A 27,381-nucleotide genomic window follows, 5' to 3' on the forward strand; every position below is an offset into this window, starting at 1 on the left:
ATTGTATCTGGAAACACGTCGGAGCAGCAGTTAGAAGCATGGATGTCAAGCTCCAGAGAATACTAAAACTACTAATAGCAGGGATCACAGCATTCGCTCGCACAGTGGATGGGAAGGAAATGTCTCAAGAACAGGATGCACTGGCACTATTCTTCAATACGCAGTATGAAATCAATAGTGTCAGAAAGAGTGCCATCCGACCTGCCTTAAATCCAAAATTTGCAGGCCTGTGCAAACCTGGAGACACAAAGCCACCAATATTATTATTTGATGGAAACCTGTCCAAGCAGGTTAAGGAGCTCAATGAGGAGGCAAAAACCCTGGGGCTCATAAAGGCGACAACAGCAAGGCCCTCCCATAGCCACAGACAGCACCCTTACGCACCCACCAGCAGAACAGGAGAAGCTGGTGAAAGCTCAAAGGCCGGGCGTACAAGACAGCGGTCTTTTTTAGGCCATGGCCCAGACCGGCCTTCGTGGAAAATGCGCAAACCCTAAACCCAAACCCGGACACCGGCGCTTCAACCTCCTCGAAGACCACACAGGAAGAGTAAACTTTCCACTGGTAACCATGGAGGTAGGTGGGTCTGGTCCCTTACAAATTATAGGAAGTATGGATAATACACATATCGGTGGGAGATTACACTTCTTTTGGGAGGCATGGAGTGCATTGACAACAGACACTTATATCCTAAACAGTATCCAGGGATATACCATTGAATTTGTGCACAAAAATAGCCCCCCAGTTCAGCATGTACCGAACCGAACGTTCGTACTTTCACAAAAAGAAAAATTAGAAGCACATGCTGAACTGGTGAGACTTCACGCAAAGGGGGTAATTGAAAAAACCCAACACGATTCTCTGGAATTTGTGTCTAATATCTTTACCAAAAACAAAAAAGATGGTGGTTGTCGCATCATCATAGATTTGACCAACTTGAATACATATGTGCAATATATTCATTTCAAAATGGAAACCTTTGTTACTGCCAAACAATTGATTTCCGAAGGCTCCTTCATGGCTAGCATCGACTTAAAAGATGCTCACTATTCAGTGCCTATACGGACTGACCACAGACGTTATTTAAAATTCAACTGGATGGGGCAGCTCTGTCAGTATAGAGCTCTACCAAATGGTTTAACATCAGCTCCCAGGCTGTTTACAAAAATTTTGAAACCAGCCCTAGCGTTTCTTCGGAAACAAAAACATATGATCATGGCCTATCTAGGTGACATATTGATTGTGGGCAAAACTCTGGAATTAGCCAAACTAGCTGTATCAGCCACCAAACAATTGTTTGAGAAACTGGGGTTTATCATCCATCCAGTTAAATCTAAACTAACGCCTTCCACCATAATGGATTATTTGGGGTTCACTATTGACTCAGTTCACATGTCGGTGACTTTACCAAAGGACAAAGCTACAGTCTTAATTGAGGCCTGCAACAACCTCATTGACATCAGTGAACCATCTATCAGATTGGTAGCAAGGGTGATTGGCAAAATAGTGGCTGCTTTTCCAGCCGCACAATTTGGACCTTTGTATTATCAAAATTTACAAAGGGCAAAAATACAAGCACTCAAAATTAATGCTGGTCATTTCGACAGACCAATGAAGCTACCAATCAAAGCAATTATGGAATTAAAATGGTGGAGGGATAACATTCGGCATTGTTCCAGCCCTATTATTATCAGCAACCCCTCAGTGGTGCTACAAACTGATGCCAGTGCGCTTGGTTGGGGTGCAACCAATTCCATCTCCAGTTGTGGAGGTAGATGGAATGCACAGGAGGCATCATTACTACAGACACTTGGCATAAACTACCTGGAAATGTTGGGTGCGTTCTATGGCCTAAAGTCATACTGTTCTGGAATATATCACCAGCATGTTAGACTACAGATTGACAATACCACCGTGGTGGCATATATTAACCATAAGGGTGGAATCAAATCGACATCATGTGACAATCTGGCTAATACAATTTGGCAATGGTGTATACAGAGAAATATTTGGATATCAGCTACTTACCTACCAGGTAACCTAAATTCAGTGGCAGACGCCAGGTCACGCAAATTCAATGAAAACATCGAATGGATTTTGGATATGAAAGTATTTGCTGAAATTGTAGCACGGTATGGAACACCAGATATCGATCTATTTACATCTAGACATTTGCATGTAGAAATTTGCATTTCGTTGTCTCTGTACTGTACACTGACAATGACAATTAAAATTGAATCTGAATCTGAATCTGAATTAGACTCAATCACCAGTTACCAAACTATGTTTCTTGGGAACCAGACCCTGGGGCATCAGCGATAGATGCTTTTTCGCTGCATTGGGGGAAATTGTTTTTCTATGCATTCCCTCCTTTCTGCCTCATCAGTCGGGTATTACGCAAAATACAACAAGACTCGGCGTCTGGTATTTTGGTAGTGCCCGATTGGCCTACTCAACCATGGTTCCCTGTGATACTCTATATGGTCTTAGAACCATGCATCACCATCCTGAAACGACCAGATTTGTTGGTTCATCCCGTAACTGGGGATAGCCATCCATGTCATAAAATGACAAACTTATTAATTTGTAGAGTCTAAAGAAACTTCTACTGGAACTGGGACTGACGGACCGAACATTGAACATTATCTCAGCGGCTCACAGGCAGTCCACCAAAAAACAATATCTGGTATACATCAGGAAATGGGAGATATATTGTCACAGAAACAACATTACTTACAGCTCGATGAACATAACGTCTGTTCTGGAATTCCTGGCAGGCCTCCGTTATGATGAGGGGCTCAGTTACAGTGCCATTAACTGCGCCAGAAGTGCCCTTTCAGCATATCTATGGCGAGGATTAGAGCGTCATTCTGTTGGGACTCGCCCCTGGTAACCAAACTTATGAGGGGAATTTTTAATATCAATCCCCCAAGAACCAGGTACTCTCAAATATGGGATGTGAGTATTGTCCTAACGTTGCTAAGGAACTGGTCTCCAGCAACAGCTCTATCCCTGCAAAACCTGACGCATAAAACAGTCATGCTGATGGCTTTGGTCACAGCACAAAGGGTACAGTCTTTACATAAGTTAAGGCTGGACAATATGACTTCTTCAACAATAAATATAACTTTTCATATTCACGAATTAGTCAAACAGAACAGACCGGGATCATCAGGCCTCAAAATAGAATTCAGGACCTACCCTATAGATGATCGTCTCTGTATAATAAGACATTTATTGTTATATATGGAGAACACCAAAAACATCAGAGGCAATGAGATGGCACTACTAATCAGCCACAAGCAACCCCACAAAAAAGTGTCGGTTCAAACTATTTCCAGATGGCTGAAACAGGTTTTAACAACAGCTGGGGTGGATACTAACATATTCAAATCTCATTCCACCAGGGCTGCAGCTACATCGGCAGCTATGGAGTTGGACGTACCGATGGACCAAATCGTGGAGACAGCAGGATGGTCAAGGGAAAAAACGTTCCAACAATTCTACCATAAACCAGTGGTTAAACCTGGAACTTTTGCAGAATCAATTTTAAGTTCTGTAATATGATTTCACCCCATAAAATAGGGGCTATAATTTGTTGTTAATAAATTTATCATGGATTTTCGACATCAGATTCATGTCTAAACATGTTAACACAATTCCTCCCTTAGTCAATTAAGGCAGATGTGATGCATGGACTCGTTTCCACGGCATGAAATCACTGAGCTTTGAAATCCTCACGTAGTCACTCACATGACTCCGAAGTAAAATAGTAAGATTAAACGAGAACTTACCAGTTCGAAGTTTGATCATTATTATATGAGGAGTAACTTTGAGGGATTACGTGCCCTCCGCTCCCACCCTTGATCATAAAGTTCAACTGGTATCCTCTTCTCTAATCTTACTATGTTCAGTCATTTACTGTTATCTGTGATTTCACACCGCTGCTTTGAAGAATGACACGCATGCGCCCTGGCGGGTTCTTCACGTAATCCCTCAACGTTACTCCTCATAAAATAATGATCAAACTTCGAACTGGTAAGTTCTCGTTTAATCTTACTATTAAATCTTCGATGGCCCTTAAACCTTAACATTCCATGCAATAGGACACACATTTCCGTAGCCATTATTTGGAGTGCAAGTATCATTAAATTTACATTGCACTCCCTCCTGGCATTATATCATAAGGCAGCAAGCAAACTGCTGGAGGAACTCTGGGTCAATCAGCATCTGGGGGTGGGAGGAACTGTCGACATTTTAGTTCAAAACCTTGCATCGTGACTAACAGTGGTGAGGGAAGATAACCCATGTAAAGCAAGAGGAGAGAGGGAGACAGATGTTAGTGGGTGATTGGTGGGCCGAATAGGGGTGAAGCAAGATGGGCAAAAGTAGGGGAAGGAAAGGGGAAGAATTTGGAGACAGAAACCGTGGACAATAAATGAAGGCACACAAAAAGAACGGATGGAACCAGGTTGGGAAAGAGGAGGGTAAAGGTCGAGACAGCTAGGTAGATGATAAGCAGGAATACAAAGGCCAAGCACTGGAACCTGATAAGGAAGGTGATAATGGGAACTATTGGGGGAGAGGTGAAGGGCAGATAGAACCAGAACTGCCAGGTGAAATGTGCGGAATGTGGGTGGATGATGAGTGTTGGTAGGAGAGAACTAGTTGCATAATTGTTGCAGACAGAAGCAGAGAGCTTTAAGACGTTCCTAATTGGGAGAAGGAAGTGTATACCACGGTGAAGATGAGGATGGGAAATGGGATCAAAGTTGGAGAGTATGCAAGGTGCCCCAGATGTAATCGCAAAGGGGCTGGGCAAGGGGGAGCAGGATACAGACAAGGTATGAGGAGATAAGATCAATGGGACAGGAAAAGGCGGTGTCCGACAAGAATTTACTACAGCCGAGCATTTGGATGATTTGCAGCCAAAAATATATTAAAAATTAGCTTTTCTTTAGCCTTTTGTGCACACAGGTCCTTCGGCCCAACTTGCCCACACCCGCTAACATGTCTAAGCCACACTAGTCCCACCTGCCTGCGCTTGGTCCATAGTTCTCCAAACCTGTCCTATCCATGTACCTGTCTATCTGTTTCTTAAACTTTGGGATCGTCCTAGCCTCATCTGGCAGTTTGTTCCATCCACCCACGACCTTTAGTGTGTAAAAGTTACCCCTCAGATTCCTGTGAAATCTTTTCTCTTTAACCTTGAACTGATGTCCTCTGGTCCTCAATTCCCATACTCTGGGCAAGAGACTCTGTGTATCTATCCGATCTATTCCTCTATCCGATGTTGTACACCTCTAAAAGACCACCCCTCATCCTCCTGCGCTCAAAGGAAGAGACCCAGCCTACACAACCTCTCCCTATAGCTCACACCCTCTACATAGAAACATAGAAATTAGGTGCAGGAGTAGGCCATTCGGCCCTTCGAGCCTGCACCGCCATTCAATATGATCATGGCTGATCAAGTCTAGTCCTGGCAACATCCTCATAAATCTTCTCTGAACTCTTTCAAGCTTGACAATATCTTTCCTATAACATGGTGCCCAGAACTGAACACAATATTCTAAATGCGGTCTCACCAACGTCTGAAAAACTGCAACATGACCTCCCAACTTTTATACTCTATACTCTGACTGATGAAGGTCAATGTGCCAAAAGCCTTTTTGACCACTTTATCGACCTGAGACTCGACCTTCAAGGAACCTTCAAGGAACCATGCACCTGCACTCCTAGATCCCTCTGCTCTACAACGCTCCCCAGAGGCCTACCATTCACTGTGTAAGTCTTGCCATTGTTAGATGTCCCAAAATGCAACACCTCACACTTCTCTGTATTAAATTCCATTCCTCAGCCCACCTGGCCAATTGATCCAGATCCTGCTGCAATCTTTCACGACCATCTTCACTTTCTGCAAAACCACCCACATCAGCAAATTTCCTCATCTTGCCCTGTATGTTCTCATCCAAATCATTGATATAGATGACAAACAGTAACGGGCCCAGCACCGAACCCAGAGGCACACGGCTAGTCACAGGCCTCCAGTCCAAGAAGCAATCTTCGACCATCACCCTCTGTTTCCTTCCATAGAGCCAATTTGCTATCCATTCAGCTATCTCTCCATTGATCCCATGAGATCTAACCTTCCAGAGAAGCCAACCATGCGGAACAGTGTCAAATGCCTTACTGAAATCCATGTATACAGCATCTACAGTTCTGCCCTCATCGACCTTTTTGGTCACGTCTTCAAAAATCAATCAGATTTGTGAGACACAACCTCCCACGTACAAAACGATGCTGACTATCCCTAATCAGCCCTTGCCCATCCAAATGCCTGTATAACCTATCCCTCAGAATACTCACTAGTATTAAGCTCACAGGCCTATAGTTCCCAGCATTTTCCCTGCAGCCCATCTTGAAAAGAGGCACAACATTTGCCACCCTCCAGTCTTCCGGCACTTCTCCTATATTTAAGGACTACTCGTAAATTTCAACCAGGGCTCTAGCAATTTCCTCTTTGATTTCCCACAATGTCCTTGGATATATTGATCAGGCCCTGGAGATTTGTCTACCTTCATACACGATAGTACCTTCAGGACGTCTTCGACGATAACACTGACTGCTCTCAAGACGCTTCCATTGACTGCCCCAAGTTCCTCCGTCCTACTGTCTTTCTCCTCAGTAAATACAGAGGAGAAATACTCATTGAGGACCTTGCCCATCTCCTGTGGCTCCACACAGAGTTAACCGCTTTGATTCCTGAGAAGTTTCACTCTCTCGCTCCAGTTACCCTTTTCTCCCTTATGCTGAGCTGCCAAGTTTTGTCAGAGCATTTCAGTATTCTAGTACCTGAAAATCAGTATTTTTATGTGGTGCCATTTTGCTGAAAAAAATGTTTTTTTTTTTTTTAAATGTGCGGTCATACCCATGTAAGAGTACAAGAACGCATAACATTGCTACCAACTTATTCTAAGTTATACATTCATTGCCATCTCTTTGTATACAGCTGTTTGAATGGCTGCTTCCTGCTTTTAGCACCAGATGATGATGTAGAAGCCATATTGGAAGCCTCCCTCTCCCTCCCTCGTTCCCTCTCTCCCTCCCTCCCCATTTCCCTCCCACCCTCCCTCTCTTCCCTTTTTTTCACCCTCCTTCTCTTATTCCCTCCCTCCTCTCCCTCTCTCTCTCCACCCCTCCCTCTCTCTCTCTTGAGCCCACCTACCGTTCTGTAAAATCAAGGCCAATCCCAATCCCAATGTAACTGCAATCCCACTGGTAACCTTTCACCACTAGGCTTATCCAGAATTCTATCACTGCGTGAAAAATAAGCAAAGGCTCTACTTCCACTGAGATAGAGAATTCCAAAGACTCATTGTTATACGAGAATTTTCCCGAGCAGTCTGTGACCCATAGGGCTCCAGCCAGTAGCGCTATATTTAGAAGACCAAGGAGCTCATTGTAGACTTCAGGAAGTCCAGAGGTGGCACGCACACCCCCATCCACATTAACGGGACGGAGGTGGAACGTGTTTCTAGCTTCAGGTTCCTGGGAGTCAACATCTCCGATGACCTCTCTTGGACCCACAATACCTCTACTCTGATCAAGAAGGCTCATCAGCGTCTCTTCTTCCTGAGGAGACTGAAGAAGGTCCATCTGTCTCCTCAGATCCTGGTGAACTTCTACCGCTGCACCATCGAGAGCATCCTTACCAACTGCATCACAGTATGGTATGGCAACTGCTCTGTCTCCGACCGGAAGGCACTGCAGAGGGTGGTGAAAATTGCCCAACGCATCACCGGTTCCACGCTCCCCTCCATTGAGTCTGTCCAAAGCAAGCGCTGTCTGCGGAGGGCGCTCAGCATCGCCAAGGACTGCTCTCACCCCAACCATGGACTGTTTACCCTCCTACCATCCGGGAGGCGCTACAGGTCTCTCCGTTGCCGAACCAGCAGGTCGAGGAACAGCTTCTTTCCGGCGGCTGTCACTCTACTAAACAACGTACCTCGGTGACTGCCAATCACCCCCCCCCCCCGGACACTTATTATTTATTTTTTTTTCAAATCGTTTGCTATGTCGCTCTTCAAGGGAGATGCTAAATGCATTTCGTTGTCTCTGTACTGTACACTGACAATGACAATTAAAATTGAATCTGAATCTGAATCTGAGAACCCATAGTGCTGTAGCCGACAGCTCTTCGTTTAAATTCCCACACATTAAACTGACGGCGCTGTTTAAACCTGGAGCGGGACAGGCAGATCAAAGCTTACAAAAAATAAATCATCCAGATCTTGAAATTTTAAATACTAATAGATTTAGTCTGCTATAAATTTTAGAGGTACAGTATGACTTTATATATCCTTGCATTTTTTAAGCAGCAAGATCCTAAGTCAATTTCACCGGGTTATTACTTTTCCATTGGCGAGTGGTATGTTAATGAAACAGGAAGTCAGGCCGATTTTTTAAAAATTCGTTATTTAACAATGGAAAATCATACATCAGTATTCTTATCGCATTTCCGTACAAAATGCGGAAAGTCCACACTATTTGGCAGCTCTGCTTATGTATTTATAAAATCTTTTGGGATTGCCCTTAATGCTACCCGCCAGAGCTATCTCCTGGCCCCTTTTTGCCCTTCTGATCTCCTTTTTCAGTTTACTCCTTAGTTCCCAAAACTCCTCCAGGGATGCACTTGATCCCAGCTGCCTATACCTATCCCATGCATCCTTCTTGTTTTTGACCAATGCCTTAATTTCCCTCGTAAGCCAAGCTTTCATACGTTTGTCTGCTTTGCCCTGCACTCTAACAGGGACGTACGTATCCTGAGCTTTTGTCAGCACTCTTTTAAAACATCCCACTTGGCGCTGTTCCTTTCCCCTCAAATAACCTGTTCCAGTCAACATGAGCAAGACCTTCTCTCATACCCTCAAAGTTGGCTTTATCCCAGTTGAACACGTGGGCCCTCACTGTCCCTGTCGATAACTATCTTAAACCTAATCGAACTGTGGTCACTAGTCCCAAAAGGCTCCTCCACATACACTTCACTAACTTGCCCTTCCCAATTTCCCAATGTTGCCCTCTCATGTGTGGGGGCATCTACATACTTCTTGAGAAAACTCTCCTGAAAACTTTTGAGGAATTGTACCCCATTTAAGCCCTTCACACAATGATTTTCCCAGTCAATATTGGAAAAGTTAAAATCCCCTACTACAACAACCTTATTTGACCTGCAGCTGTCTGCAATCTCCTGGCATATTTGTTCTTCTAATCCCATCCTCACCACAAATTTCTTTAACTATCATTTCAAAGGTTTCATGATTGAGACAATATTCTATCTCCTACAGATCAAAAATGGATCACATCAGGTTGTGTTGAAATCAATTTGCTTGTGTTCAATTGTTGAAGTCAATTGTTCTTTGCCTCTGCTTTTCCCATTATCTCAATCTGTTGATTTTATTTCCAATTTAATACTTCATTTTATACAACTGGTGAATCTGGATATGGTGGTATTACCCAGGTTATATTTAAATAAGATGAACAAAGTTAACTATATGTGGGGAAAATTACAACTGTAGACATAGAGGAGAAAAAAGGTATCAGGATTAGTACTTGGACAGCCACTTATAGTTATGTGGTTTAGCATAAACATACTGATAGCAATTTGGTAGAATTGTTGCTTGTCCTATGTAAAGTTTAGGTCAGCAGACTTTGATTACTTTATCTTAATCACTATGTCACATCGTCACAAACCTGAAGGTACAAAAATGGAGGGAGAAGTGAGGTAGGGGAAAAGAAAGTAAATATCATGACAACATTTAGAAAAAAATCTTGCGCAAACTTCATTGGGTGGTTTATTTTACTATTGTAATTGCTTCTTGAAAAAAAATCCTTACCAACAGACAGCAATATCAATTAACTCAATCACAGGCTATGCTGGCATAATAAATCTTCATCTGCAATAATGGATGCTCTTGACTTTAAACGCCTGGCCATAAGGGCAAGAGCAAATAGGTTATGTTCAGAGCTGGAGAAACCTGGAGAGTTAAGTTGCAATTCACATGCAAGTCTGTGCTAGGGTAGCAGAGCTCTTGGTGTACTCCTGAACTTACACTGAAGTGTCTGGTGCACCTGCATTAATCTGAATGGGATCAATGACCTTTATTAAAAAGGCACATTAAAGTAAATATCTTGTATATTTTTCTTGATTTACTTTATATTTAATTAAACAAGAGCAGTTTTGCATTTTCAAATATGTCATTATTTAATCAATTTATTACTTTTTTTAATTGTTTTAAAGTTCTTTTAAAATATTTGTTTTTCACTGGTACCAGTGAAAAGGTGAAACGGTCTGACAGCACTTTTCAGAACCACCACTTGCCACCAATGGCACTTCACAGAAAGGCTGCATGACCACGAGACAACTGGCAGGAGCACACGGATAGGAGAGCTAGGTGCAGACACTTGGTTAGCCCAGGCAGCAACTCCAAGGAGCAAGCTGGGTCAAGTCCAACCCATTATGTGCAATTCCAGTTCGTAGGGAATTACAAGAGTAAAGTCAGTGTCAAGTCACAGACTTTTTACAGCATGGTAAGGATTAATCAGGGAAGAGAAAATACAGTTCCATACTTTATGTGGCAGGATGCAGATTAATCACTGTACAGTTCCAGGCTAAATACTAAACACAGGGATGTCCTGTCAGATAAATTGCACAGTAGAGCACGTACTGTGTGAAATCTCTACAGCAAAGCAATTGTTAATTGGGATGCCAGTGCATCTATTTAAAGATTAATCACGCGGTGCCGTTCCGGTTTTGTAAGGGTGCAAATGTGGTACGTTGCCAAACCATGTGCAAATTGTGGGCACAAGCATTAACAGAGATCATTTTCATTGCATAATTTCTGATAGATGTGCTGATAGCAACGGAACCGTCCATGTTAGGAAGGTTCCACTTTGTGCTAACTAAGCTGACTTCAGCAGGGTTGCAGCATCAAACCACACTGTTCCTGACCACTGCTGGGAAACTTGTTTGCGTAAAAGTAAAGTTCAAGTAAAGATATCGCCTTACATTGCTGCACACACATGAAGAACTTGGATATCAAGTTAATCAGCATACATATAATTAAAGCCCTGGCAACACCACAGGAGAGGGCAAGGTGGTCAAATTGAGGAAGATAAAATTAATCACCATCATTTGTTTTACTGCGATAAATACTATAGCCACAATACTGAGGCTCAGGCCTCAACATGTATTCCTTGGTAAAATGCCTGTCTTCTGACAACCCAAAGCCTTTTCAACATTTGAGGTACATGTCAGAAATGTGATGGACTGCTCTCCAATTTCCATCTGAGTGCAGTTCTAATAACATTCAAGCCATTCCTCTTCCAAAGCAAAGCACCTCATACAGCATCTTAGACAGTCTGCACCACCCGTGCAGCATGGCTGTCATCTACAAGATACAATGCAGCATGACTTATTTGACAGCACCATTCAAACTCTCAACCTTACATTTTAGGTCAAGGGCGGTGTGCACATGATAATATCATTTACATTTCCCCTCCAAATCGCACATCATTCAGATTCAAATTTACAAATCCCACAAAATGCAACATATTGCATAATATCTTCAATACATAAATTGGGGAAAAAATAACCATTCAAAAGTGTCCGAAAGCTACAAGAACCCCTTGCTGCAAATAATCTGAAAGGGTGTCACAAACACATAGGGTGTGATCTGGCTCTGCTCTTCAAAACCACAGAGCCTGTCACCTACGGTCCAAAAGGGTCAAATTTGTTTACTCTCAAAATACTTAACTGTTTCATACAGTCTTTTATTTTGCCTAATTCTCCCCGTCATTGGGGAAGATTCTCATTTATTCTATTCAAATCCTTCATAATCATGAAGACTTCTTATTTTTCCCCTTAACATTCTCTGCAAACTCTCCCGTTTCTCTAATCCCTCCACTAAACCGTTCACTTGTCCCAACTACTGGTTTCCAAAGCAAAAGCTGAGAATAGAAGTGCTCAGCAGGTCAATCTGTATGCACTATTTCCCAAAGATTTGACCAAACTATGCAAAGTGCAATGCCCTGAAATGTGTACAATACTTCATGTTTAGATCTGAACAGTGATTTAAGAAATCTAACTAAACTTCATTGTCGGAGAGGCGTGCCATGGAAACAGACCCCATCCATGCCAACCATAGGCTTTATAACCGTGATAGAATAATTTGCTTGTATTTGGCCTGTATCCATCTAAACATTTCTTATCCATGTACTTGTCTAATTGTTTTCTGAATGTCACGATTGTAGCCTACTCTGCAACATGCTCCGGCTGCTTATTCCACATGTACACCGCCTGCAGGTTTCTTTTACATCTTCCCCCTTTCATCTTCATCCTATTCCCTTGAGTTCTAAACTCCACCATGGGGGGAAAAAAAACAGTGGCCTTATCTATACCTCTTAGGATTTTGTATACTTCTATAATGTCACTTCTTAGACTCATAACCTCCCGGAAATTGCTCCAGTCGATCTAATCTCTTCTTATAACTGAAGCCCTTAAAGCCTGGTAACATTTCAGTTAATCTTTCCTGCCCTGTTTTCAGATTAACAATATCCTTCCTGTAGCTTTATTCTTTTGGTTTTATTTAACATTTCTAGATTTTACTCATCTTCCTGAAGCAACAAGTTCCTTAAGCATCAAGTATCAATGAAACACAAATTGTACCATTATAAAAGTACAAAATATATAAATGAACCATTATAATAACATGCAACACAAAGTAACTGCATTAATACAACAGAACTACAAATGTTTCCAGCGAAAATCCACCATACCTAAAAATAACAGCCAGTCGATCCAACCATATGGTGGGGTCTGTAGCCAAGTCATTGCTGAGCTCTTGTGCCAGGAGCTGAAACAAAAATAGTACTTAGAATCTGAAGACAGTTTCACACGCGTTATTAGAAATGGAAAGCCAACTAGAAGTCGGGAGGGCTTAATTCAAGACAAATGCAGCTTACGGTCAGGGAGGTAGGGGTCGGAAGAGGTATTATGCACTACTGCGCTTTCGACTCCTGGTGACGACACCGTGCTCCAACAAGTCAACCCAGCTTACCTTTTTTAATGCCATGACTTGCACAGCACACAGCTCGCTAAGGCATTCAGTGATCTTATCCAGAGGAAGCCGGCAAAGAACAAGTGCTGTACCTATGGTAAAAGAACAAAACAATAATCCAGTCATAGTGCTGGGACTGCAGCTATTCACAATATACATCAATGATTTGGATGAAGGGATTCAAAGTAATATTAGCAAATTTGCAGATGACACAAAGCTGGGTGGCAGTGTGAACTGTGAAGAGGATGCTATGAGAATGCAGGGTGACTTGGACAGATTGGGGGACTGGGCAGATGCATTTTAATGTGGATAAATGTGAGGCTATCCACTTTGGTATCAAAAACAGGAAGGCAGATTACTATCTAAATGGCATCAAGTTGATGAAAAGGGGAAGTACAACGGGATTTGGGGATCCTTGTTCATCAATCTATGAAAGTAAGCATGCAGGTACAGCAGGCAGTGAAGAAAGCGAATGGCATGTTGGCCTCTATAACAAGAGGAGTCGAGTATAGGAGCAAAGAGGTAATTCTTCAGTTGTACAGGGCCCTAGTGGGACCACATCTGGAGTATTGTGTGCAGTTTTGGTTCCCTAATTTGAGGAAGGACATTCTTGCTATTGAGGGAGTGCAGCATAGTTTTACAAGGTTAGGCAAAAACAGGAAAGTAGACTAATATCTGAATGGTGGCCGATTAGGAAAAGGGGAGATGCAACGAGACCTGGGTGTCATGCTACACCAGTCAATGAAAGTAGGCAGGTTACACAAAAAAGCTGGAGAAACTCAGCGGGTGCAGCAGCATCTATGGAGCGAAGGAAATAGGCAACGTTTCGGGCCGAAACCCTTCTTCAGACTCTGAAAGTAGGCATGCAGGTGCAGCAGGCAGTGAAGAAAGCAAATGGTATGTTAGCATTCATAGCAAAAGGATTTGAGTATAGTAGCAGGGAGGTTCTACTGCAGTTGTACAGGGTCTTGGTGAGACCACACCTGGAGTATTGCGTACAGTTTTGGTCTCCTAATCTGAGGAAAGACATTCTTGCCATAGAGGGAGTACAGAGTAGGTTCACCAGACTGATTCCTGGGATGTCAGGACTTTCATATGAAGAAAGACTGGATGGACTCGGCTTGTACTCGCTAGAATTTAGAAGATTGAGGGGGGGGGATCTTATAGAAACATACAAATTAAGGGTTTGGACAGGCTAGATGCAGGAAGATTATTCCCGATGTTGGGGAAGTCCAGAACTAGGAGTCACAGTTTAAGGATAAGAGGGAAGTCTTTTAGGCCCAAAATAAGAAAATCATTTTTTACACAGAGTGTGGTGAATCTGTGGAATTCTCTGCCACAGAAGGTAGTTGAGGCCAGTTCATTGGCTATATTTAAGAGGGAGTTAGATGTGGCCCTTGTGCCTAAAGGGATCAGGGGGTATGGAGAGAAGGCAGGTACAGGATACGGAGTTGGATGATCAGCCATTGAATGGCGGTGCAGGCTCGAAGGGCCGAATGGCCTACTCCTGCACCTATTTTCTATGTTTCTATGTTAATTCCCGGGATGACGGGACTGTCATATGCTGTCATATGCTGAGAGAATGGAGCGGCTGAGCTTGTGCTCTGGAGTTTAGAAGGATGAGAGGATATCTTATTGAAACATGTAAGATTGTTAAGGGTTTGGACACGCTAGAGGCAGGAAACATGATCCCGATGTTCCGGGAGTCCAGAACCAGGGGCCGCAGTTTAAGAATAAGGGGTAAGCCAATTAGGACAGAGAAGAGGAAACACTTTTTCTCACAGAGAGTTGTTAGTCTGTGGAATTCTCTGCCTCAGAGGGCGGTGGAGGCCGGTTCTCTGGATACTTTCAAGAGAGAGCTAGATAGGGCTCTTAAAGATAGCGCAGTCAGGCGATATGGGGAGAAGGCAGGAACGGGGTACTGATTGGGGGTGATCAGCCATGATCACATTGATTGGCGGTGCTGTCGCGAAGGGTCGAATGGCCTACTCCTGCACCTATTGTCTATAGTGTTACATAGTATAGAAATAGGCCCTTCAGTCTACCACATCTATTTCTACTAGTATAATTTACCAGCACTTGATCCATTGCTTACCATATCTTGGTGACTCAATTGCTTATCCAAAAATAAATTTATGTTGAGAATACTTGCCTTCACCTGCTTTTGAGGCAGTGCATTCCAGACTGTAACCACCATCATTGGTTAAAATTTATCTTGCTCAATTCACTGCTAAACTTCTCACTGTAAATCTATGCCCCCTGGTATTAAGTTTTTCTGTTAATATAACACTATGCTCTGCACAGTTTATTTTCTCTTTTGTGCCACTACGTATGGTATATTTTGCCTCAACATGAAAAATATGGAACATAGCACAATACAGCACAGGAAACGTGCCCTTCAGCCCACAATGTTTGTGCCGAGCTGAACATGATCCATAGCCCTCTATTCCATGCACTTGCATGTGCCTATCTAAAAGCCTCTTAAACCACCACTATTGTATCTGCCTCCACCACACACCTGCAAATGTGTTCCAGGCCCCCACCACCCTCCGAGTATAAAAACAGCCCAGCAATCTTCATTAAACTTCCCCCCTCACCTTACAGCTATACCCTCTGCTGTTAGACATTTCCACCCTGGGAAAAAGGTTTTGACTGTCTACCCTATTAATGCCTCTCAGTTTGATATGCTTCTAACAAGTTTCCCCACAACCTTCAACTTTCCAGAAAAAACATTCCAAGTCTATCCAACCTCTCCCTGTAGCCGAAAATCCAGGCAACCTTTTGGTAAACCTCCTCTGCACCCTCTCCAGAGCTTTCCTGTAATGGGGTGACCAAAACTATACACAATTCTCCAAAATGTGGTCTAAACAAAGTCCTATAGAGCTGCATCATGTTGCATCCTTTAAATTCCCTGAATAAATGTTACTTATGGAAGTAATGTAACTTAATTTTTGAGTTCGCTGACATGATGTGGACTTTGATCACAAAGCCAGCATTTAAAAAACATCCCCAATTAGGGATGTAGGCAGCACGGTGGCACAGCGATAGAGTTTTGCCTTAAAGCACTTGCAGCGCCAGAGACCCGGGTTCAATCCCGACTATGGGTGCTGTCTGCACAGAGTTTGTACATTCTCCCGGTGACCACTTGGCTTTTCTCCGAGATCTTCAGCTTCCTCCCAAACTCGAAAGCCATACAGGTTTGTAGGTTAATTGGCTTGGTATGAATGTAAAATTGTTCCTAGTGTGTGTAGGATAATGTTAACGTGCGTGGATCGCTGGTCGGTGCGGACTCGGTGGTTGAAGGGCCTGTTTCCGTGCTGCATCTAAACTAAAATAAATGTCCTGGAAAATATTCTCAGGGTGCCTTTAAAAAGTGTGTTGTATAACTTTGACGCTGTGATGCAAAAGGAACTGTGGTATACTTCCAAGTTTCTAAGTTGGTTGGGAACTTATTCCTCTAGCATGTGTAGATGTTGAACATGGCAGCCACTGCGGTGGAGGGCATTAAATATAGGGGTGTCAATCAAGTGGGCTGTAAAGAGTTAAACTTTAACTGCTGTTGGAGCCACACCTGTCCAGGTAGGTGGCAAATATCCCATTCCCTTGATTTGTGCCTGTAGATGGTGATGAGCTTTGGGGAAATCAGAAAAGTAGTCACCCGACTCAGAATACCAAGCCTCTAACACTCTCTATAAGTGTAGTATATATGCAGCTGGTCAAGTTACATTCCCAATAGGTGGTGACCCCAGGTTGTCAACAGTGATAGATTTCACTATGCATCATTACCTGGTATTCATTTGGCACACAGATTAAATGTTGTTCATCAGTCCAAACAATTGTGTCCAGATCCTGCTTTATGCGGGCATAGACTGTTTTATTGTCTAAGGAATTGCACCCCCATTTCTGACATTCAATGATAAAGATTGTGGAATCCAGTGATTATTCGGAATACCTGCAAGAATTGATATAATCAATTCATCTCCAATAATTTCATCCATCTTCCTGTGTGCAAGAATGACTACAGCCAATGGAGAGCTTTTCCCTTTCCCTCTAAATAGAAGATGACTCGGTCTCTTTGATCCCACTCATTAGTTTAACTTGCCATCGTGTTTGCCACAGACATTGTGGGCTGAAGGGCCCCTATTCAATGTTGATATATTATGCTTGGGCAGACTGGATTTACCCTGTTCTTTACAGACATAACATAAATGGCCAGTTTTTCCAATGTTGGCAGATACATGCCAGCTTTGCAGGCATAAGGCAACGGCTTAACTGGAGAAGCATCTAATTTTGAAGCATCGAATTCCAGCGTGATGGTTACTTGGACCCATAGCATTTGCTGCATTCAGCCTCTTATTGATAGCAGGTGAAATGAGTTGGATTGGCTGACTGCAAATCTTGCCTCTGGACAGCAAAGAGAGGTAGTACACATTACTGGAAATTATCCTCCTTTAACTGTACCCACTTCTCATCTGGCATGCGGAGCTAAATTACTTCCACAATTTAGTTTATAAAAAGAAACCAAATGAAATCAGGTCCAAAAAAAGACACCCCTCAGTGGACAATCGCATTTAGAAACATTATTAGCAGGTCACTCAAACTCAGCTCTCTAAATATCTGATTAATTTCAATTATTACATTGCAGAGAGAATTATTTCTCCTCCCCCCCCCCCTCCCCCGGGTCCTCAGCTTTTAGCTAACTCCAATAAACAGTGATATTATAATCTGCTCTTGGGTTTCAATGGTAGAGACAAATACTGACAATTCCCCTGCTTTCTTTCAATATAACAAGAGGTCTTTTATGTTCATTAGGGAGGGTAGACACAGGATCAGATCAAAGACAATAGCAGAGAACAGTGCAGCATTCCATTTGTATGGCACATCATTCTAGCCTAGATTTCCAGATCTCAAAGGATTTAGATCACACCCTTTTTATTCAGAACATACTGACCCACATCTATACATACATATATAATGCTCAAAAACAAATCATGGGCACTGTGCAAATGCTGACACACTTACCACTAAACTTACTTCATTTATTCTTCACTCTTACCAAATATTCTCAGGTTCAAATCACCTCCTTAGATAGTCCTGACAGTACAAAATCTGTAACCTGTACTACTGGTTATTGTGCTATTAGTACATGATTTCATACGCTGGCTAATATACTAAACCAACATTTTAATTATATTCATGCTTTCAAATTAATCTTTCCACTTCTAAGTGGGGAGTTAATCGGTTAATTGAGGCAAGTCCTCTCCAATTAATAATTACCACCAGTTGCTTTACAGCAACCTTTTTAGTAAGTTTCAGTTAAACTTACTCATCTTACCGAGTTGTTATTTGTCAAGATAAGTGTAGCCATAGAAAGCAAGGACAGAGATCTGGCAGCATCCAAACACTATGATGTATATATTCATTGCATGTACCTCGAAGTATACCAACCATGATCCAGTTTGATGGCCGGTGCACCAATGAGAATCAGTCCAGAATAAAATTAAAGCTACCTTTTAGGAGGCCAATGGCAGCTTCATGGGAGAGGCTGAAGGTGTCAAGGGAACGGACAATCTCCAGGAGGCCCTCAAAGTGGTGGGTCATGTGATCACGGCAGGAGGAGCAGATGTTCTGAATGGCCTTGGCTGCTGCTGAAGCTAGTGTTTTCTCCCGTAGTCCTTTCATCAAATAATTCAACACCGGATCTGGAAGGGGAAGATTATGGTCAGAAAAAACAAGATTATTTTTAGGGTTGCTTATTGTATGCAAAATGTACAGAAACGGCAATTGGGCCAAATGATCCATGATGCTCCACAACAATATCTTCACTGCTCCCTTAAGGCATCCACATCATTTGCCCTGATTACTATATACCAACTCACATTCTCCTACCAAATCAATTTATTATAAGAGAATATTTAATAATTTTTAACGTTAGGTTTGAATTCACTAACTTATATGTTGAAGATCTCTATACCCAAAACATCTATTCCTTTCATGATCTTAACGGATTTCTATTAGTTCAACCGTATCTTTTCTAGCGGAAATGTAATCGTTAGGAGAATTGTGAAAAATATACATCTTCTAGATGCGCTGGGACGCATCCTCAGTGATGTGATCTGGGGCCATTGGATCTCACAACATCAGACATCCTCGCCCAGGCGACCCAGCCAGGGTTGATCAGGTCCCGACTTGCGTCTCCAGCAGCAACCACCCACGGATCAGCCATCTTAATAACTACTCTGCATGGGCTGGGAGACTCTAGTGCATGGAGGGACTGGGCTCTGTGGGGTGAGTTCTGGCCGGGCTCCTCCTACATCTCACCAGGTTCAAGGCCTGTGCGCTGCACCTCTTTCTCCTTCTCCGAGCATTTCATTCTCGCCCAATGGATTTTTAGGCTATTTAGTTATGTCTTTCATGAGCTTAGCCAGCAAGCATCTGACCAGTTAGACTAAATTCAGACTTTGATTCCTCAATTAATGCAGAGCTGGGAGTTCCACTACTAGCTTTAAGGTAGCAATTTAAAGTCTGTAACAAGAGAACAAATGGGACATGTGGAAATGTTTTATGCAATGAGTTATTACCGGAGACATTGCATAAAAAGGTGTTGAATACAAATTAAATAGTAGCTTGTCGAACAGCTCTGCCCTCATCAACCTTTTAGGTGACATCTTCAAAAAAAATCAATCAGATTTGTGAAACACGTACAAAACCATGCTAACTATCCCAAATCAGCCCTTTCCCATCCAAATGTCTATATAACCTACCCCTCAAATACTCTACAGTAACTTACCAACTACAGATGTTAAGCTCACCGGCCTATAGTTCCCAGCAAGTTTTCAGCATCCCTCCTTGAAAAGAGGCACAACATATGCCCCCCTCCAGTCTTACAGCACCTCCTGTATTTAAGGACTACTCGTAAATTTCAACCAGCGCTCCCGCAATTTCCACTCTAGTTTCCCGTAATGTCCACAGATATATCTCATCAGGTCCTGATGATTTGTCTACCTTCAAACACGACAGTACCTTCAGTACTTCTTTGACGGTAACCTTGACTGCGCTCAAGACACTTCCAGTGACTGCTCCAATTTCCTCCGTCCTACTGTCTTTCTCAGAGAAGAATACTCATTTAGTACCTTGCCCATCTCCTGTGGCTCCACACAGAGGCGACCACTTTGATTCCCAAGAGGTCCCATTGAATGGCGGTGCTGGCTCGAAGGGCCAAATGGCCTACTCATGCACCTATTGTCTATTGTCACACTCTCTCCAGTTACCCTTTCCCCCCCCCCCCTTATGTATTTAAACAGAAATGTGGTTAAGGGAAAGAAAAGCAAAGATCATCTGGATAATCTGAACAAGTCTTTATACAAGACTCATGACATCTTTCCACAATGTGGCTTCAAAGACACAGGTTTATGGTGGGAAAAGGAACAGTCTGCACTAAATTACCATGCAAAATACCCCACAAAAAAAATATATAAAACATACTATTTATCAATTCACAATAGTAATTCACAATTAAGCAAAGTGAGTTTACCCTGCAGCCATAGGAGAACCATAGAGAATTTACCCTGCAGCAGTCACCACCATTTTACACTGAGCAATGAAATCAGGGACTATGGGATATTCACAGCCCAGAAATCAGTATTTGTGGTCTGCACGATATTTATTTCACTCAATTTGATTGAAAATTTACAAAACATATTTTAATTATTTTTTCCAGCATATACTTGTCCACCAGCATCATTGCTGATGTTTGTCAATGATATCTGAACTCCCTCCTCTTTAAAGGCGCCTTCCAAACATGCGACTACCCCTCACTGGGCGGAAGGAAAATAGCTTTGCAGCCAGTTTAGAACCAAGACAGGCCCAGAGCCATTAAAAGCATATTACCCATCTTAGTTGTAACAGTATTTGAATTGAATAATGAGTTTACACACCTAAGAATCTGGGATTTCTATCAACAACCTCGTTCAGTTCGCCAACCAGTTCAATGCTAGTGAATCGGACTGCAATGTGCACAGTATCTGGGAGCTGGACCACAGCCTCAAGTACTTCAGCTAAGGTAGGGTTATTGTCACTGCAACAACAAAAAAGGCACAAAAAAAATTCAATCAGGTTAGCGTAATTAGCTATTTTCACTACATTTAGTCTTACATGCAAATGTAATAACAGTTTCTAAGGATGTGCATTAAATGTTTTTGTAGCACACAGCAAAATTCCACAAACAACAATGCAATGAGATTAGTTTGATAAGTAATCATCAAAGTTGAGAAAGGATGATTGATAGAAATCACAATTATTCTTTAATGTTTACCAGAACAGATAGGTGGAAAATAATGACTGAGGGGCAGATTGTTGATAATGTAAAACACCACCAAAAACTGTTGCTGGTGGCAGTTCTTACGCCCTGGGATTTGAACCCATTGATTTTGATCGTGAGAGGAAATGGGTTAAGAATGGTTTGTTTTTTTTAATAAATAAAATTCCCCAAATTTCCAATAGTGACATAGAAACATAGAAATTAGGTGCAGGAGTAGGCCATTCGGCCCTTCGAGCCTGCACCGCCATTCAATATGAGCATGGCTGATCATCCAACTCAATATCCTGTACCTGCCTTCTCCCCATACCCCCTGATCCCTTTAGCCACAAGGGCCACATCTAACTCCCTCTTAAATATAGCCAATGAACTGTGGCCTCAACTACCTTCTGTGGCAGAGAATTCCAGAGATTCACCACTCTCTGTGTGAAAAATGTTTTCCTCATCTCGGTCCTAAAAGATTTCCCCCTTATCCTTAAACTGTGACCCCTTGTTCTGGACTTCCCCAACATCAGGAACAATCTAGCCTGTCCAACCCCTTAAGAATGTTGTAAGTTTCTATAAGATCCCCCCTCAATCTTCTAAATTCTGGCTACTGACAACTCAGTAGCCTGATGAAATTAACTTAAATATATCCCTACATTAAAAAGGGATACTTTTAACATTTGTTCTCTCTGTCTTAAGGACCCATCTTTGAAGAGGAGAATTTTCAAGGCAACAAAATAAAGATGGTGATTGGTCTTGTAATTGCAAGCTGGATCAAAATTCAAATCGCAGGAAGCTAACTGAAAATTAATTTAGGAAATAACAAAAATAGAAAATTTTTACCCGAAGATTCCAAGTCAAGGACTCAAAAATAACTAATTTCCACTGAGCTTCGAAGCTAGTAGGTACAAACTTATCTTTAGTACAACTACTTTGAGGGAAAAGATGTATTCTACCCAAAGAATGGAGACATTTCATCCAATGGAATATATTACAAATGGTTTGAAACATTGAGCATAGATATATATCGTAAAAATAGGGCCTCAACCTACTGACCATGCCAAATATCAATTATATACGTAGTGGTAAAAATGAAGAAGGTAAAAGATATTGAAATAGATGAAGTAAATGCAAACAGTGAAGGGTAGTTGAACAGGGAGCAACTCGATACTCCAAAATAACACCAACTTTTGCAGTTACATTTCCAGTATGCTTTGACTTTATTCATTGCATTCACTTACGGATCCACACTCTTTGCTATGGAAGCCATTATAAAGAGAACAGCTTCTGTGATCTCCCAAGAAGGTCCACTGTCTTTCAATGTAGAATAGAGCTTAGAAGATAAATGAAGCATTGAATTAAACATTACAAATTATTAGTAATATAAAAACAGGAATTATTTCTTTATCCCCTCAAGAGATTTGCATCATTAAATTAGATTAAATCAGATAATTTTAAAATGTTAAAGTGAGGGCTATTTTGGTCACAAATGCACTCTTTCCACGTCCCATTCAAGGCCATAGTGATTTCACCCATCTCACTGCAATTAGCATCGGCTAAAGATGTCTGAGTCGTTCAATTCTCAACTTCTTGAGTACCTGTAGACTCTCATCACCCCACTACTGCCAGCCACGCATACAACCGCAAAGGCTCATAGTTCTGAAATTTATTTTTAAACTCTCATATTTCTTTGATCTATTAACGTTCCTTAAAGCTTACCTCTTTAGCCAGGCTTTTGATCACCTGTTTTAATATCACTCTCTTTGATTAGATATAAATTTTGCTGTAATACCTCTGTGAAATGTCTCCAAATGTTCTACTACACTAATGGTGCTTCAAATGCAGACTTTTTATTCTTGATGTTGAAGGTATTCCTTATATCTCAATGTCACATGCCTCAAGATTTCTTTATTTAGCTTGGTACCAGTTTTTGGCCAATCATTCTTTTAAGGCATCCCAGGATTGTTTTTTGTATTCAATATGCTAGGTAATTACAAGTATCTGTTGCTCTCTCCATACTTGATACTCTTGTCAGGGCATTTATTCATCTCTTAAAGTCCAATATACAACTGCAATGGTTCATGGATTCACTATCCAAAAAAGTTTTCAAAAGGATTTCCTGCACAAACAGGGAAGAATCTTCCTGTTAGCCTGTCCACCCCTGGTGTTTCAGAAAGGCATCCCAGGATTGGGTATTCAATATAGGAGGTGACTCAGTACTCTTGTCAGCCATAGCCAGTCTACAACTGCAATGGAATGACTATCCAATTTTAAATCCTGCAAAACAGGACCCAACAGGGGGTCAATGGAGGTGACTCAGAATAGACCTAGCAATGGAATGACCTGCAAGGCCAACAGGGAATGCAAGTCAATCATGAAATTACATGCAACCCAAATCAGTTGAGGATAGAAAATGTCCTCCCATTAACACATTGGTGCATCAGATGAGTTATGTCAATCTAATAGTTGTGGTCCGTTAGTAATAAATAGCATTTTATGAAAAATCCCATAGCTGCCTTTGAACTGGTGTGGATTGTTAGTTTAGACCTCTGGGTTATTAGTCTATGAACGTAACTGCTGCATCACCATTATATCTTTAGAAGTCAATCATAAAGTACAATTTTTAGGATTCAAATCCCTTTATACCCACAACATTCCCCATAAACCACAACTTAATTTATCTCAGCATGAATTTATGGAATCAGATTTATCACCTGGGTGAAACACTCCATTGACCCAACCAGAAATATCACATCCTTCACAAGATCTGACACCCTGATCCGGAACTCTCCAAAGTCATCAGAGTCTTCTGGAATTCCTTCCTGTAGATGAAAGAAGCAGGGAACATAGAAATAAACAAGCTTAATAATGTAGACAATATTCACAGGATTGGAAGAGACATAAATAAAACCCACAAACTTTAATTGCAGGTATAGAAAAGAAGAAGATTCATTCTTGCAAGATAATGGACCACTAGGATGGATGCAAAGTTTTGGCAGGCAGTGGTAGCGGTTGATAGGGGCTAAAATGCCAGTTTAGAAAAAAACGGTGTGGCATTACATACTTGACATGGTTTACATACACTCCTCTGTCTTGCCACAGAGAATCCCTACCCATTTAATCTGAACTGGTTGTAATAGTCCAGGATGATATCTGCCACTTGGCCCAGCACATGATGGCTGCCCATGACTGTCTGGATCAGCTTGTGTGTGATGGAGCCGTAGGCGTTGCCAGGTCAAGCCAGAGCACTGTCAGGTCACCCTTGTTCTCCCTGGCTTCTCTGACGAGCTGGGTCACCACTCCCGTGTGCTCTAGACACCCCGGCCCTCCAGATAAGCCTCCCTTTTGTACTGAGCTGTCGATATAGCCATTACTGGAGAGGAAGTTGATCAGCCGCCTCGCCACTATGCTGAAGAAGATCTTGCCTTCAACGCTTAGCAAGGAGACGATTCTGAACTGATCGATCTTCTTGGAATCTTCCTCCTTTGGGATCCAGACTCCTTCAACGAATCGCCGCTGCTGCACCAATTTTCCTCTCCTCCAGATGACTTTCAGGATCTTCCACAGCCATTTCAGTAACAAGGGGCAGTTCTTGTAGACCCTGTAGGGGACTCTGCTCGGGCCAGGGGCTGAGCCAGATCTTGCTCTCTTCACAACGTCCTGCACCTCTTTCAGGAGTTGCTCTCTACTATCAAACTCCTTGATGGGTGGAGGTGGTTTTATCAGGATGTTGCACTGGCCCAGCTCCTGCTGCCTGACGGGGTCACTATAGGTCGTCTGCATGTGCCGTCTTTCCGAGCTGTCCACTGTCTCTCCAGTCGTCACCACCCTATTCTTGGTTGTCAACCAGTCTATTCCTGGTCGCCACTGGTTTCACCAGCACAGTAGAAATTACAGCAGTGTTTATACATAGTCTTCCCATTTCAGGGCACCATTATGTTTGAGACACAGCAATGTCATGTAAATGAAAGTAGGCATGTTTAGTATTTTGCTGCATATCCTTTGCATGCAATGACTGCTTGAAGTCTGAGATTCATGAACATCACTAGTTGCTGGGTGTCTTCTCTGGTGATGCATTTCCAGGCAGGTATTGCAGCCATCTTTAGCTTATGCTTGTTTTGGGGGCTAGTCCCCGCTGCAGTTTTCTCTTCAGCATATAAAAGGCATACTCAATTGGGTTCAGATCAGGTGATTGACAGCCACTCAAGAATTGACAATTTTTTAGCTTTGAAAAACTCCTTTGTTGCTTTAGCAGTATGTTCATGATCATTGTCTTGCTGTAGAATGAACCGCCGGCCAATGGGTTTTGAAGAATTTGTTTGAACTTGAGCAGATACGATGTGTCTGTACACTTCAGAATTTATCATGCTACTACCATCAGCAGTTGTATCATCAATGAAGATAAGTGAGGCAGTATCTTCAGCAGCCATACATGCCCAGGCCACCACCGTGTTTCACAAATGAGGTGGTATGCTTTGGATCTTGGGCAGTTCCTTCTCTCCTCCATACTTTGCTCTTGCCATCTAGCCATCCTATTTTGCTGCTAACCATTGGTTTGCGTCTTGCAGTATAGCCTCTGTATTTATGTTCATTAAGTCTTCTGCGGACAGTGGTCATTGACAAATCCACACCTGACTCCTGTGAAATGTTTCTGATGTGTTGGAAAAGTATTTGGGGATTTTTCTTTATTATAGAGTGAATTTTTCTGCCATCAGCTGTGGAGGTCTTCCTTGGCCTGCCAGTCCCTTTGCGATTAGTAAGCTCACCAGTACTCTTCTTAATGATGTTCCAAACAGTTGATTTTGATAAGCTTCAGATTTGGCTGATGTCTCTTAAGAGTTTTATTCGTGTTTCTCATAATGGCTTCTTTGACTTTCATTGGCACAACTTTGGTGCTCATATTGATCAATAGCAAAAAACGTTTCAAAAGATGATGGAAAGACAGGAGGAAAGACTAGGCGCTGAGAGCTCTCTTATATTTGCATTAAGGAGGCAATTAAACACACCTGTGCATTTACAAACACCTGCGAAACCATGTGTCCCAAAGATTATGGTGCGACTATGTATAAACACAGCTGCAATTTCTACATGGTGAAACCAAAATGTATAAAAATTGCCTTTATTAAAATCTAACTATGTGCACTTTAACCACGTGATTTTTTTTCTATTACAAATATCAAATTGTGGAGTACAGAGGCAAATAAATAAGTGCTGGGTCTTCGTCCCAAACAATATGGAGGGTACTGTATCTGACTTAATTGCTAGGTGACAGCACACAATGGTGAGTCTGGAAGGAATATAACAGAATTGAGAATGAAAGGCAGCCATAGATCAGTCAGATAGATAAGGGGACAGCCCAGATGCAAGGCAGATCTTTCAAACAAATGAGCCAATTGGGATTTCACAACTGATCGTAACAATTCAGAGAAGAGATAAAAATAAAGATGTCATGTATTTTAACCTAATGAGACCAGCTGGAAACAGTTGGTTCATGAACAGGGTTTTCATTGCAATTACATCACAAATCAAAAATCTCCCAACCCGAGTTGAACAGGTACTTCGGATCTGTCTTCACTAAGGAAGACACAAACAATCTCCCAGAAGTACTGGAGGACAGAGGATCTAAGGGGGTAGAGGAACTGAAATAAATTTTCATTAGGTGAGAAATAGTATTGGGTAGGCTAATGAGACTGAAGGACGATAAATCCCCTGGGCCTGATGGTATGCATCCCAGGGTCCTCAGGGAGGTGGCTCTAGAAATAGTGGACGCATAGGTGATCATTTACCAATATTCAATAGATTCAGGATCTGTTCCTGTGGACTGGAGGATAGCTAATGTTATCCCACTTTTCAAGAAAGGAGCGAGAGAGAAAACGGGGAATTACAGACCAGTTAGCCTGACTGCGGTGGTGGGAAAGATGCTGGAGTCAATTATTAAAGAGGTAGTAATGGGGCATTTGGATA

The 27,381-nt window shown here is 42.1% G+C and overlaps 1 protein-coding gene across 1 annotated transcript in view; it reads right to left on the reverse strand.

Moving 5' to 3' along the window:
- The window catches only part of tnpo3 (transportin 3), a 66,935-nt gene that overhangs the window by 25,356 nt on the left and 14,198 nt on the right, over nt 1-27,381 (reverse strand). The window contains exons 9-14 of the mRNA XM_055653284.1: nt 24,132-24,239; nt 22,659-22,750; nt 21,053-21,192; nt 18,626-18,817; nt 13,116-13,207; nt 12,835-12,911 (exon numbers count right to left, since the gene is read on the reverse strand). Coding sequence (XP_055509259.1) covers nt 12,835-12,911; nt 13,116-13,207; nt 18,626-18,817; nt 21,053-21,192; nt 22,659-22,750; nt 24,132-24,239 — 701 coding nt within the window. The remainder of the gene's footprint in view (nt 1-12,834; nt 12,912-13,115; nt 13,208-18,625; nt 18,818-21,052; nt 21,193-22,658; nt 22,751-24,131; nt 24,240-27,381) is intronic.

The sequence above is a fragment of the Leucoraja erinacea genome, chromosome 22 (assembly GCF_028641065.1).
Source record: "Leucoraja erinacea ecotype New England chromosome 22, Leri_hhj_1, whole genome shotgun sequence".
Taxonomy (NCBI): domain Eukaryota; kingdom Metazoa; phylum Chordata; class Chondrichthyes; order Rajiformes; family Rajidae; genus Leucoraja; species Leucoraja erinaceus.